The sequence below is a fragment of the Brassica napus genome, unplaced genomic scaffold (assembly GCF_020379485.1).
Source record: "Brassica napus cultivar Da-Ae unplaced genomic scaffold, Da-Ae ScsIHWf_1230;HRSCAF=1757, whole genome shotgun sequence".
NCBI lineage: Eukaryota > Viridiplantae > Streptophyta > Magnoliopsida > Brassicales > Brassicaceae > Brassica > Brassica napus.
In genome coordinates this window covers 326,473-340,779 of record NW_026014653.1, presented here as the reverse complement: position 1 = coordinate 340,779, position 14,307 = coordinate 326,473, and the positions used below count along the sequence as shown (strand labels likewise).

Genomic DNA, 14,307 nt, shown 5'->3' with positions numbered 1-14,307 from the left:
TCAACACACACCATTGCACTCATTCATTCTTGAGAATGAGAATAGACATCAACGTATGCTTCTCTCCTTTTTATGAAATCAACATTACTTTTTTCCTTTATTTTATATCACTTCATTATAGCTAATTTAGAAATTTTCTTTCTATTGATTAATAGGAAATCAAGGCTGAGAAATATGGCATAGAGCAAGAGTCAAAAGACATTAAAAGAGACAAGCATTAGGTTTTACCTATTTTCTACTCTTTATTACTTTCTTAGATTTGTTGATTAATTTTTTTTGTGTTGAATCAATTATTCTTCAGTGTTCACTATTATAATTGAGTTCGGCGATAAAACTATTACTAGACGTACCAGAGGGCTTGCATTTCTGAACCAAAAGGTAAATTTACTTTAATTAATTATTTAAAGACAATTTATTGTAGTCTATAAAAATTAAAACAAATTTGTAAATTTAAATCTTATAAATTCAACAAACTACCAAAATTAAAAATATGGTTAATTTTTTTTTTAAAAATGTGTGGTTTTAAATTTTTTAGGTAAATTAACATAAAAATATCAATGATATCATTATTTTAAACTGAAAAATTATTTTAAAAAAAATAAAAGTTTTAGATTTATCATATCTTGTTTTACATCAACTGAAATCACATACTATTTATTTTTCATAATTTTTTTTAAATACTACAAACATGTCCACCTTTAATATTATGCCACACTGTTGATACAGTATTTTAAAAATATTCATTGTTATAAAAAAATAAAAATTATGTCAATAATAATATAAATATTTTTTAAAGCAGTAGACTATAAGAATTATACATACGTATATATATATATATATATATATATATATGACCATATTTATTTTAAAGAAACAGTAGACTATAAGAATTGTCAAAATATTTTTTTGTAATAATCATTTAAAAATTAAAAGAGACAAGCATCGAGCATAAGAAAAATTAATTGGGTGGAAAACTCATACTTACACAACTCACGTACATGCAGTTACTTGCTTGTGAAAAAGATTTATATAATGTATAACATATACATGCAATGCTTATTAGTATAATACTATACTTGTATCAATTGGAAAAGGTATGTGTTACATTTTAATTCACATAAAATGTAAAACAGAAAATAAAAAATAAATAAATATAGATGACACTATAATTATTTTTTTAGAAAGTAATACATTTATTATTAAGATATTATTTCTAAATTTATCAGTCATAAATTAATATGATTTTGTACAAAAAAAATATTTTGTATTATAAAATCAATATAAACATCTCCATTTTTGTTAATATAGATTTTATGGTTAAATTTAAATATCAACTTGGAGATCCCCTTTAATTTATGCTATGTAGTTGGCAAACTCTAGTATTAATTTAAAATATTCAACAAACTAATTGAGCACTTTTTCCATTCCTATGATTAAAATGTTTTAAAATACAATCATTTACTAGCCCAAGAAATTACCCTTAAAATGTTGTATCGAATCATATGCGTTTTAATATAAGAATAAGAAAATCATTTTAGGAAATCATGGGCTATTCTTGATTTCGACGCTCTTTGATATCTACCAAAATCCACATTCATGTTTTGCTTATAAAGATAGTTCCAAATTAGCTCGATCTAATATTATTTATACAATTTTAAAATTGTAGATATGACGTCAAATCGCCGACAAAGTACAACATTTTCTGATGAAGAAGATATAAATCTACCTACTGAAACGTCAGCACGGGTAAGTATATAATATATTTTTTTAATGTTTTAGAATAGTTAATAAATACTAAAATAAAATGATTCAAAATTGTGTAAATTTATAGAGGGAAGACAATTTTAAATGGAATCCTAACCGAGAACGAGTATTTATTGAATTGTACGATCGAGCGATTTCCATGAGCGATTATCGTTTCAAAGATCCTACACCCGCTGGTAAAGAGTTTGTCGTTCATAAGTTCAACCAAATATACAATATCAGCGTAAACTACCGGTTCTTCAAAGAAAAACTTGATCAGCTGAAAAGAAAATACAAAAAGTACAAGCATCTAATGAAAAATTCTACGGGTATTTCGGTTGATCCTACGACATCTGTGATATCTGCGTCTGATTCATGGTGGAAAGATCGTGAAGTAAGTACAAAAAATATCCCTTACAACCAAAATATATTTAAAAAATAACATATCTATAATATTTGTAAGCTAAAAACTACATAATCTTATTAACAGGTAGATAGGATTGTAAAATCATTTAAACGAAAACCACCGGAGCTTTGGGATGTGATGCAACGATGTTTTGTATTATACGACGTCCAATCACAGTCTCAATACTCTTTGCACCAAAGAAGAGAAGAGTTGCTGAATGATGGTCAAAATAATGATGAAACTGAAACATATGGCGGTGATATGCAAGACACTCAGGTCCAGGAGACACAAGAAAATGAAGAAGTCTATCGCGTAAATATTGATGATGAAATGCGTCATTCAAATCAGTTCACCCGTGAGAATTTGCGTCAGAATTCTTCACCAACTGCTGATCATTTTCAGATTCCTACTTCTAGAGTTCAACAACGAAGTGGACTAAGACAAGGAAGTAGTTCGCAAAGAGGTGCAGGAACCTCCCGGATCGCTGCCAGGAGTGGATCCCAAGGAAGTCGTAGAAAACAATCATTCGAGACAACTCTGACAGATACGATGACGGGTTTTAGAGAGTTTCAGCGCCAAAGTTTGCAACAACTACGTCCAAATTCTTTTGACGAAGATGATTACAATGGATTCGATACTGCGGTGAAGATATTCGAATCAATGGAGCTTCCAAATGACACCAATTTCTATTGGGCATGCATTCATGCATTTAAAGAAGAAAGATTTTGGCGCAAGTACTTTGTTGACAGAGCCGAAAGAACCACAGAAGATAAGTTGAAGTTTTTACAAGCTCTTACTGGATATACACCGGACAACGAATTCGTGGGAAAGCGGTTAGAATCTGGACAAAAGTTTGGCAGTCCAACTTGTGGGCAATGTAATTCTGGTTTCCAACAATGGGGAACACCACCAAGTGCCCCACAATGGGGAACACCGCCAAATGCGCCGCAATGGAGTTCACCTTCAAATGCTCCGCAGTGGGGTACACCGCCAAATGCTCCACAATGGGGTACACCGCCAAATGCTCCGCAGTGGGGTACACATCCTGTTCCACAATGGGGTGCACCTCAAAATTTTCAACAATGGGGTTCATCAACAAGTACTCAACAATGGGGTCCTACATCTACTGTTCCGCAATGGGGATCATCACCGACCACTCATCGATGGGGATCATCACAAGATGCTCCACAATATATTCCTCTGAGAAATGTTCAACATGGATTTTCCCTAGAAACAGAAGTACAAACTACAACACATGAAAAAGAAGTTCCTGTTTCCGAGAATGTTATCAGAGGTGTTTCACCGGAATTCACGAATTATGCTTCTACAAGTAAAGCATCACGTCCACGACGACGAGGATGATTATTCAATATCTGGGGAACTGAACGTGGACTAAATCTAAATGAAACACAAGAAAGTGATTCCACATCGGATAACTAGCTTAATAAGATTCGTGCTTTGTTTATTGTCGTTATGTTTTGTTTCATATTTTCTTTTGTAATGTCTGTTATGTATTGTATTTTTGAATAAGGATATTTCTCATTGATTTAGTTTTTTATTTTGTGGTTAAAATTTTCAGGCTTTTCGTATATGTCAGTTGCGATCACAAAATCCCCATAGTCTAAATCACGATGAAAGACTTGAGTTATGGAATTTAGAAAATGAGCAATTTGAAGAGTTAATAATTCAACCATCATTGAGTTATTACAATCGTTTCTTTGAAAGAGGAGCAGCTCAAACCGATGGTGGTTTAGGATGGAGAAATATTTGGCGTCGACTACAAGAAGATGATGCTGCGTGTCTTCAGTTACTACGAATGTCTCTTGGTGTTTTCAGATCTTTATGTGACATATTGGAATCAAAATATGGTTTACATCCCACTCTTAATGTTAGCATTGAAGAGAGTGTGGCAATGTTTTTGCGAATTTGTGGGCACAATGAAGTTCAAAGAGATGTTGGATTACGGTTTGGACGGACACAAGAGACAGTGAATAGAAATTTTTTTGAAGTTCTTAGGGCGACAGAGTTACTTGCTTGTAATTATGTTAAGACTCCAACAAGACGAGAACTACTTCGAATTCCTGAAAGGCTACAAATGGACAGAAGATATTGGCCATATTTTAGTGGATTTGTAGGAGCTGTAGATGGAGTTCATGTATGTGTTAAAGTGAAGCCTGAACTACAAGGAATGTACTGGAATCGACATGATAGGACATCATTTAACATCATGGCGATATGTGATTTCAATATGTTGTTTACATATGTTTGGAATGGAGCACCCGGATCATGTCACGATACAGCAGTTCTCACGATGACACAAGACGGTGATTCTGATTTTCCTTTGCCTCCAGGAGACAAGTATTATGTAGCTGATTCTGGGTATCCAAATAAGCAAGGTTTTTTGGCTCCATATAGATCTTCTCGGAATGGGGTTATTAGGTATCACATGTCTCATTTCAACAATGGCCCTCCTCCTAAGAATAAACAAGAACTGTTTAATCGATGTCATGCATCTCTACGTTCCGTTATTGAAAGGACATTTGGAGTTTGGAAGAAGAAATGGAGGATTTTGAGTGAATTTCCGAGATATGATATCGCAGTTCAAAAAAGAGTGGTTACTGCTACAATGGGATTGCATAATTTCATCAGAATTTCAAATTATTTTGATGAAGATTTTGTTGAAGAAATGAGACATACAAATACCAGCAACGAAGATTCTGAAAGTGATATAAATGACATGGAGACAACAAATATGGCTGATGGAGATCATATGACAAACATTAGAGACAACATTGCTGATATGTTATGGGCAAATCATTAAATTATTTTACCTTTGTTTATGTATTTTTTATTATGTGTTTTGATATTTTTGGTGTAATTTGTTATTGTTTAAATATATGATCTGCACTTTTGAACTGCTTTTGCCATTCATAACTTTGAAACATAACTTGTTCTGCTTGATCTGCATTTCTCCTGCATGATCCGCTTGATCTGCACTTGTCCTGCTTGATCTGCATGATCTGCTTGATCTGCACCGCTTGATCTGCTTTTACCATTCGGAACCTATGAATACGACGTTTGACTACACGAGTTACGATGACTGCGAACAAAAAACAATACCATTTCTGTTGCTAAAAAAAGTCATTATTTACTTTTTCTTTGTTAATCAGGATTTGTTGGACATTCAGACTAAATATTTTTTAAACTTGGGTGAATGGAAATCAAACTAATGGCACAATGAAACTAATTCGATATACAAAACCAGTAACTCAAAGTACCAGTGATGAATCATTTACTTATTTTAACATCTGAAAATATCTTTATTTAATTTGAACGTAAAAGACAAGTTAATTTCATAAAACGCAATGTATATCTACAAGGATTCAAGAAAAAAAAAATACTATAAAAGAAGTGACATTGTACTATACTTTTCCGATAAAACTTTGCATGTAGTAGTGACTTTTTTGGGTATGAAAGAATCAATCTCACAGCTTTGAAGTTGTCTTACCATTTTAAAGCCTTTTCATATCTGTGCGTTTTCGCCATCATTTTTAACTTGTCTTCTGAAGCCATGTTAACGGCAAATATAGCAAAAATATATAGCAATAATAAATTTCAGTTTGGTGTAATAAAAATATGTCATAGTTTAGATTAAAATGGTACGTTACATTGAATAAATTGTGACCAAAATGAAACTGGTCTCTGTGAGGACTAGTTACTTAGAAATGGTACGTTACATACTTACATTGGAAACACTTTCTTTCTCGTGCATGTAACCTAATAGTTTGGTTATCTAAATACTATATATAATGTCTGGTTTTGTAACAAACAGTTGGGTATAAGGTATCTGATTATTTGCTGGAAAAACACAGTATCATTGGGCTAACTTCTAAAATGGGCTGATAATCATGTTCCTACCCAAATCTTTGTTTTTTTATTATAGCAAACATCTGGATGAAATTAAACCGCAAGTTTTTAAGGACCGATTTGATCTGCACATATACTTCAACAGGAATTAGACATCTCTGTTGGTTTGAAGTTGGACTTGACTTGAGCCAAGAGAGTACAGACAAATATGGAGTGATTTGTCGAAGTCTTTTTTGGTTTGGTTAAATTTGTTGCTTCTACATATAACATGTGTTGTTATTTCACAACAAGAAACATATAATTTTACTAACAAATACTTGAAGTACAATACAAAATTCAAATCCAGTGGTATCACAGGTAAATTAAAACCTAAGTTTTACCTAAATAACACAGTCCAATCGACTACCAGCTCATAAAGATCCAATATTATATTTTTTGATTTTATTTGAAAAATAATTTTTTGGCTTTGAAACAATTGAAATTTTACTTGATCTATTAAAATTTCTGGAAAAAAAATCTAAAATAATTCTGTGTGGAAATTATTTTTATCAAGTTGGTTATTAACAGTCAATACCGACGAAACGTATATTTGGAGAAAAGTTAACAGGCCAATCTTGTTTGGTATTTTCCCCTAAAAGTCTAAAAATATTAACGAGGTGTATAAGATCAAATCTGTGCAGGTAAATACAATGGAAGCAGTATGGTATGCAAGTAAGTTGACAATGAGCCTATAACTCACTAGCCTAATTCTATAGTGGCCTAATTCTACTGACGGGACCTACTGACTGGGGCTAATTCTATATACCGGCCTGCAGGTTGGACCTTTGCATAATTTAATTTAGATCACTGTAGTGGTTCTTTACTGTATTGGTTGACTTCCAATTTTTTTAAAATAATATATATAGACATAAATCTTTAAAGTATAAAAAATATATTAAAACTCTTAGTAAATGTTTATGGCCACTAAAATCTTAAAACCCACCGCTTTTCGTTAAATTGCTATCTTGAAAGAAACAAAAGTACTATTCATTTTTATAGTATCATACAACTTGCGAGAACATTACACGCCAAGAGCTCACACCAAGAATATAGAAAGAACATTGAAAAAGACATTGAAAAAAAAACATTGAAAAAGACTATAGACTCGTGGGACGAATTACATTTACATGTCTTTACATATCTACCAAAAGACATGTTCTTACAAATGTGATAGATAGTACCACGTAAGTGAATTACAAGGAAACAAAACCGATAGAGGATCAAGACTTAAACCTAAAAACGGTTCTTCAGTTGGATAAAGAAATCCACATGCCGCAGCATTAGTTAGGCCCATTTGGCGAGAATCGACATTCCACCACACCCGAGAAGAGCCGCGGCGAAACATTTGAACTGCACTTTGATGCTGCCTTGAAGCTTTGGCCCCATGAACTCTGCAGCTAGAAGGTCAACGAGTGCCATGTAGATGAGCAATCCGGCCGAGCATGCATTGAGAAGTCCAACAGTTATCAAAGCATTGGGACTGTTTTCTCTGTAAACTGTTGATAGAGCGATTCCTAACGCTATTCCGAATGGAGTTGTCACCGCGAAAAAGAACGCCATAACAAAATTTTTCAAGTTCGTATACTCAGCCTGGAAATATGTCAAACATCAAACATTTGAAGAAGATGTAAAAGTTTTATATATAATTTTATATACCTGGAGAATGCAACCTCCAAGTCCCATGCCTTCAAACATTTGATGGAAGCAAAGAGCTGCGATGAGTCCTTTAATGGTGCAAGTATCATTAGTTGCTCCTAGAGACAGTCCAATGACCACAGAGTGAACTATGATTCCAAGCTCCAAGACCTAAATATCCATTGAAATTAAATTGAATGGTATTTAGTAATATGTTATTTAAACCGATAAAAACTCTAGAAAAATTGATTTCTAGAGCAATTATATTTTCTTTTAAAGATTTTGGGCTTTAGCTTTAGTTTTTATTAATAAAGCTTGATTGCTCTGATTTTATTGCTCTAGAGAGAATTATGGCCGTGTAGAGCACTCACAGTCAACACCAATCAACCCCAAAGTAAAAAAAGAAGAAAAAATGGTAATGTCGATAAATAGGTTTATAATATTTCCATATGTGTATTTACTACTAACCATAGCAATGACTCGGTATCGCAAGAGTTGTGCATTCGTGGAATCATCATCTTTTGTTGGTAAGGTAACATTATTTTCCGGGCCGTGACCATGACCATGGGGTATGATCCCAACGGCTTTCTTGCTAGCATAGAGGCTCGTAGCCATGGAATCGATGGCTAGAGTGATTAGACCAGACAGCATAGCGAGAAACCCCGTGAAGGGAAACTTGTGCCACGGGTTCTCTTCAAGACATTGTGATGACAACATGTCGAAAGAATCAGGCAACACGTGCATAAAACCGGTTCCGAGGATGATCCCGGAGGCGAAGCACTTAACAACTGTGAAAATGTCACCGTCGGGTCGGAGGAACGGCACCGAACGGCTAAAGAGAGGAGCGCCCACACCAATCATGCTAGCGACTAGGATTGTGGCGATAGCTATGATTTTGAGAGGCAAAGCTTTAGATCTGTTGACGCACGGGTTCGCTGACTCGCTTGCGCATTCTTCAGGCACCGTTGAAGTTGCTGGAGAAATTGTGAACGAGACAAAGATGATTACAACGAAGGTTGTTTTGATTAAAAGTATTGAAGTTGAAGACATTTTTTTTTCTTTCAGAGTTTTGTGTTTCGGTTTGTTATGTGTCTTTGGACTTGTTGGATGAGTCGGTTTATATAGCAATGTGTGCTGGTTTATTTCATGCCATTTATTGTCGTTGATGAAGAAATTATTGTTTTTAGTTGACGTACTATTTATATTCCTTAGGATAAAAATAAAATTTATATTGTCTATTATATGTGTATGCATATTAGTTTTGTGAAAGTGTTATTATATAATCATGGAAAATATAAATTGAAATTTTTTAAAGTTTGATGTGTTAAACTCTCTCCCTTATTCTGTTTTTATTAGTTGAAGTTTTAGGTTTATACATCCAAAATTTAAAAAATATTTAAATATTTATTTAACCACAATTTAACAAATAAAAAATATACGGCAGAATACAAAAAAAATTATACAGCATAAAAATTAAATATATTTTATATTGAAAATTAAAAACGTTATCTAGTCTGAAACATAATAAATATATTAAAAATGAGGGAATATTATATTATGAACATAGACATTAGACATGTTATTGGTTGTCACAACTCATATGTGCTCCTTTTATTTTTATCTTTCCACTAAATTGGTATTGATTATGCAATTACTACGTTGATGTTATGATCATTAAACTTGATTGTTGTTCCCTTTGAATAAGAAACTGTTTTTGGGTACGTTTGATTATGATCATGACTTTGATATATTCTGTTTTTACAGGTTTCATTTATTTGTGTTCAATTTTTTTTTATCTTTTCCAAAAATGATTAAAAGATGATTCAAACTATTTTCACACCAAAGAATAATACAATCATAAATATAAAAATAAATTTTCTCAAGTATCAGGGGTCAAGCCTTCTGGTCACGTGTGAAGATATAAGATGTCCGCCCTGAAGTAGTCGATGACGTAGTTGCTGAAGCAGACGTCGTAGTAAGTGGTGAAGACCATGCGGAGTCAATGTGCTGAGCTGGAGTCGTGTAGACTTAGAAAGCAAGAGAGTATCTTGGAGATATGGAAAGAGGAATAAACTTGAGGAGCAAGTTTATGACTTAAAGAAAGAGGAATAAGTGCATTCCAAGAAAAGGAAAGTTGCACTTATTGTTATGAAAGATATCCATACATGTTGCCTTGGAGACTAGGGTTTCGGGAACATGGAGAATAACTATAAGATAGATATGAAGTCGTCTGTATAGAGACAGAGACACATAGGCTGATCTTATAGAAAGAGAGAGAAGCTCTTGGAAGTGTTCTGGGTCGTGCTGAAGCAGTGGCTGAAGTACTCGACGGAAGAGAGACACAAGCGGGTAGCTTAGGAATCTTTCAGTAGCAGTTGTTAGGGTGTAACAGACTGTGTAAAGCTGATTAAGCAGAACTTGTAATAGAGTGTACAAAACGATTTCTAATAAAGCTTAACGGTTGCTTGTAGTTGTTTTTCTCTTGATTTATCTTCTGCATTACCTTATTGTGGTGTCATCTTTACACTTACAACGTGCGTTTTTTTTATTTTTGTAAATAATTCGAAACTTTTTTTCTTCAAAATCACACTAATAAAACAGAAGTAGTCGGTTTGAACCGTTGAGGAGTCGAATTTCACATTTAGAAACAAAATGTGGGTGAAATGAAGGATTTAGAAGACAGCTTGAAAATGAATATTTTTAGTCATCATATTGTTAGCTCTAAATGAAAGCGTAGAAGGTAAATATATAATAAATATTTATATTCATGCTTATTATATTTAAATGAAAAGTCCCTCCTAATTTATACTCTTTTCTATTTCGTTTTAAATGTTATTTTGGGTTTGTGCACATAGATTAAATAAACAATTAATTTTTTATATTTTCTATATAAAAACACCATTAGTTATACGCATAACTATATTTCAACCAATAAAAAAATTTTTAAAATAAAATTAATAAATTTTTCATTGAAAGTCGAAAACAACACTTATTTTGTAACGAAAAAAGTTTTCTATAACAACTTTTAATATGAAACGGATGGAGTATATGCAATTCTAGAGACATTTTTTTTGTCAACTCAATTCTAAAGACATAAACTAGAAGGAAGACGGATATGCATGAAGGAAATTTTGGTGAAAGTTTAATTAGTAAACTAGATTTTGACCCGCGCTTCGAAAGCGCGGGTTTTTCTTTGGATTGTAAACAAAGATTATGAATTAGTATTTTAAAATTTTATGCATTATTATGTTACAAAAGTTATATTATATCGAAGAAGAAATTTATTTAAAATTGTATAATTTATGAATTAGTTTATTTATGATTTTATATATATACTCTTATGTAATTCTCTCTTTTAGATATGAACATTTTACCAGATCCGTGAAACCAAACTGAAATCCATCTGGAAATATTGATGCTGTTTGGGTTTGGATCTAGGGCAAAGTACGTATTCAATTTTTTTTGGACCCGCAAGTTTTCTTTGAGTCAATATCCTAACCGAGACCCGACCTAATACCCAAGTACCTGAATTTTTTGTGTATATTAGGTATATTCGAGTATTTTAGATATGTTTTTGGTATTGCGAATACTTTTTAAGTTTTGCGTTCAGGTTTTCGATTTTAGTTTCGGGTTTTGAGTAAAATTTTAATTAAAAAATATATAGGGTATTTGGAAAAAAATTTGGGTATTTTTCGGTTCTTGGGTCAGATTTCAGGTAAAATTTTGGATCTTTTCGGTATTTCAATATTTTGGGTGCTTGGGTATATTTTTCAGTATTTTTTTGGGTTTTCAGGTACTTCGAGTATTTTTTGGTTCCTCAATACCCAAACTAATTCGGACATGTTACGTACTTAAAAATTATAGGTATTTTATAGGTATTTGAATTATAGATTCGAACCGATCAGGACCTGAAAATAATCAATCCAAACCTAAACCAAAAAATTAAATACCTAGTTATGTCCAAATATTTAGGACCCGAAATGAACCCGACCTGTTGACTGAGATCAGACCTACACTCTCTGATTGTATTATTTTTTTTCGACCTCACACTCTCTGATTGTATTTTGTATGCATTTTATAAGAGTTACAATTTTTGAGTTGATTATCTTTAAGATGTACTTGAAATATTTTTGGCTAATTTAATAGTATAAATTTGTAAGTTTTTAATAGTTTTAAAACTTATTTTAAATAACAAATTTTATGATAAACACTTTGTATAAAAAATAATTTAAAGTAAAATATATAATTTTGAACAGGTGGTTTACTTTATTAAATTTGATTTTGTATATTTGGAAATATATAATGTATGATGACATGGTATAGTATGATGTATGATATATGTTAATTTTTAAATGAGTTATGAAATCTGTTAAAGTTGATAAAGTTATTGAATTTAAATAGCATATCTCTTTTCTTTTTTTTTGACAAATAGCATATCTAAGGTAGTAAAATATTTTGTAAAAGTATAAGAATATTTAAGTTTTGATTTGTTTCAAATTTAGATACTTTTCAAAGTAAGATATATTCTTAGAAAATATATGGATTAGCTTTTTCATAATTTAAAACAGAAGTATAGAAAGGATGGCGTGTATTGTTACATAGTTGGTGGATCAAACGATTTATATAATTTATTTATATTGGGTGAAATGAGTAATTTGTTAATTATGAGACTAATGAGACATGTTTAGAGAATAATATAATAAAGTATATGTGGTACATTATTTTGTGTAGCAAATGGTACGGTCATCTAATAAAGGAAAGTATATATGTCGTATAACTTTGTTCTTGTACAAAATAATGTGGTCTAATAAATAAATGTATTATTAAATGTTTGTTAGAAAAATTTTTGGTTACTTATTGTTAGTTAAGGAAAGGGTCCAAACAACTTTTTTAAGTAGATTTATTAAAACTTCTTCCCTTTTAATAGTATTGATAGTTATTTAGAAAACAATGAATTAGTTTGATGACGTTGATGTAACCACATTCGCAATTATTTGCATATTCATCATTGACATTGTCATTGTCATGGTTTAAAATATTGTTTTTTTAATTGGGTATATGCAATATACAGTAAAAAAGTATATATTGGATGGGTTTTCTCCTGAAACGCGGTTGTCTAACCGATTAATCAGATAAATAATCGCTAAGCAAACGGTGAATGTTAAGATAAACTCTAGTTTATTTAATGCCTTAATTAAAAAAACTCTAATTTCAATGAATAAATTGTTGAAGCTCAAAGAAACCATAAAATGCATAAAAAACTAAAAATGTGATTGTATTATAATAAGTAAAACAGACGATTTATGGGTTTAAACTTTCTTTGTCCATATTCAAAATTACAGATTCATTTGTTCAGTTCAAAATGGACTAGTCACAAACCAATTAAGTTAAATACATAATGACTTATATTTCCTTACCCAATAAATAAAGAAGTACAATTATATTTTATTCTTAAAATCTAAACAATATGTTTTTGTATCTCTTCTAGTTTAATTATATTTTTAGATGTGAAATGAAAAAAGTAAAATTTTATTTATGATCTAAATTGATATATATATATTTTTTTTAATGTTGCTTGATACATGAGAATTGTATCATACATTTTATATTAAATGTAAAAATGTGGTATTATATATACTTTTTTGCGCACCTGGTATTATATATACAAAAATTACCCTTTGGATACTCCTTAATTTTTTTTCAACATTTTCAATAAATTTCTAGGCAGAAGTGTATCCTACGCATAATGCCTAACGAATTCCTGAAGAGAGATATATGCAATAAAGATTTGACCAAAAAAGAAAGATATATGCAATAAGGAATAACCAATTGCTCTGCAACTGATTCTTTTGTTTAAGGCATTCTAGTTATAGCCAAATGTCAAAATGTCTTGAAATTTTTCTTATTATTTACCTTGTAGAAATTATGTGATATAGATTATTGACTTATGGAGAATAAAGAAATTAAAAGACTATTGACATAGTTTTCAAATTCATAAAAGAAATTTTAGTTAGTGATTGTTTGGCCCAGGACTTGTACTGGAATGTTGGTTGTCCCACCCACGCCGGGTTAGATCTCATTGCCTTTTGTGTGGGACAAAAAGATTGTTTTTTGTGTGGGACAAAAAGATGGGGTTTCAAAGTGGACCAAGAGTTAAAAAACAAAATCAGCTAAAAGGAAAACTATATAATAGGTTTTGTTATGAGTGATGTTAGGAGAACCCAACTCTATAAAATATAAGCGTTCAACCATTCAACCATTTGATCATCGTCATTTGGTAGCTGCTTTAGCTTCTTGTTTTGAAGTATAATATATTTTTATTCTAAGAAATGTGTATCAACAAAGAATCCACTTCGATTACATAAAGAAAATAAATTTCAGATTTGAACCAATATGGTATGCATATTTTTAACGATAAAAAAAACAGTCCAAAGCAAGCATAAGAGCCGCAATAATATAAGATTTTATTGTTCCTTCAAAATAGAATAATTTTATAATGGAATTAAATTTTATTTCAACCTCATTCTGTTTTGAAGTAAAAAATAAAATGATGAAAAATAAAATAAAATACTACTCTATTTATAGAGTAAATCTTATGAAGTAACCGGCCGCCTACT

General features: G+C 31.4%; 2 protein-coding genes across 2 annotated transcripts; one reads left to right on the top strand and one right to left on the bottom strand.

Moving 5' to 3' along the window:
- On the top strand, positions 1-3,706 carry LOC106448485. Its single transcript, XM_022706108.2, has 6 exons — positions 1-53; positions 156-221; positions 302-378; positions 1,667-1,746; positions 1,832-2,137; positions 2,234-3,706. Exons 4-6 carry the CDS (start codon positions 1,669-1,671, stop codon positions 3,509-3,511), a joined length of 1,662 nt encoding a protein of 553 aa, XP_022561829.1. The 5' UTR covers positions 1-53; positions 156-221; positions 302-378; positions 1,667-1,668; the 3' UTR covers positions 3,512-3,706.
- A 3,314-nt stretch (positions 3,707-7,020) lies between these two features.
- On the bottom strand, positions 7,021-9,304 carry LOC125596561 (fe(2+) transport protein 1-like). The gene is made up of 3 exons (XM_048771640.1): positions 8,159-9,304; positions 7,712-7,861; positions 7,021-7,645 (listed from the first exon to the last, which is right to left on the bottom strand). The coding sequence occupies exons 1-3, from the start codon at positions 8,942-8,944 to the stop codon at positions 7,340-7,342; spliced, it is 1,242 nt and encodes a 413-aa protein (XP_048627597.1). The 5' UTR covers positions 8,945-9,304; the 3' UTR covers positions 7,021-7,339.
- Positions 9,305-14,307: the final 5,003 nt, after the last annotated feature.

Excerpts from the sequence above, each read along its gene's own strand:
- LOC106448485 (XM_022706108.2), top strand. The coding sequence starts at position 1,669 with ATGACGTCAAATCGCCGACAAAGTACAACATTTTCTGATGAAGAAGAT. Across the intron at positions 1,747-1,831 it reads CTACTGAAACGTCAGCACGG|AGGGAAGACAATTTTAAATG; the intron begins GTAAGTATATAA and ends GTAAATTTATAG. Across the intron at positions 2,138-2,233 it reads CATGGTGGAAAGATCGTGAA|GTAGATAGGATTGTAAAATC; the intron begins GTAAGTACAAAA and ends TCTTATTAACAG.
- LOC125596561 (XM_048771640.1), bottom strand. The coding sequence starts at position 8,944 with ATGCATACACATATAATAGACAATATAAATTTTATTTTTATCCTAAGG. Across the intron at positions 7,862-8,158 it reads GATACCGAGTCATTGCTATG|GTCTTGGAGCTTGGAATCAT; the intron begins GTTAGTAGTAAA and ends ATGGATATTTAG. Across the intron at positions 7,646-7,711 it reads TTGGAGGTTGCATTCTCCAG|GCTGAGTATACGAACTTGAA; the intron begins GTATATAAAATT and ends ACATATTTCCAG.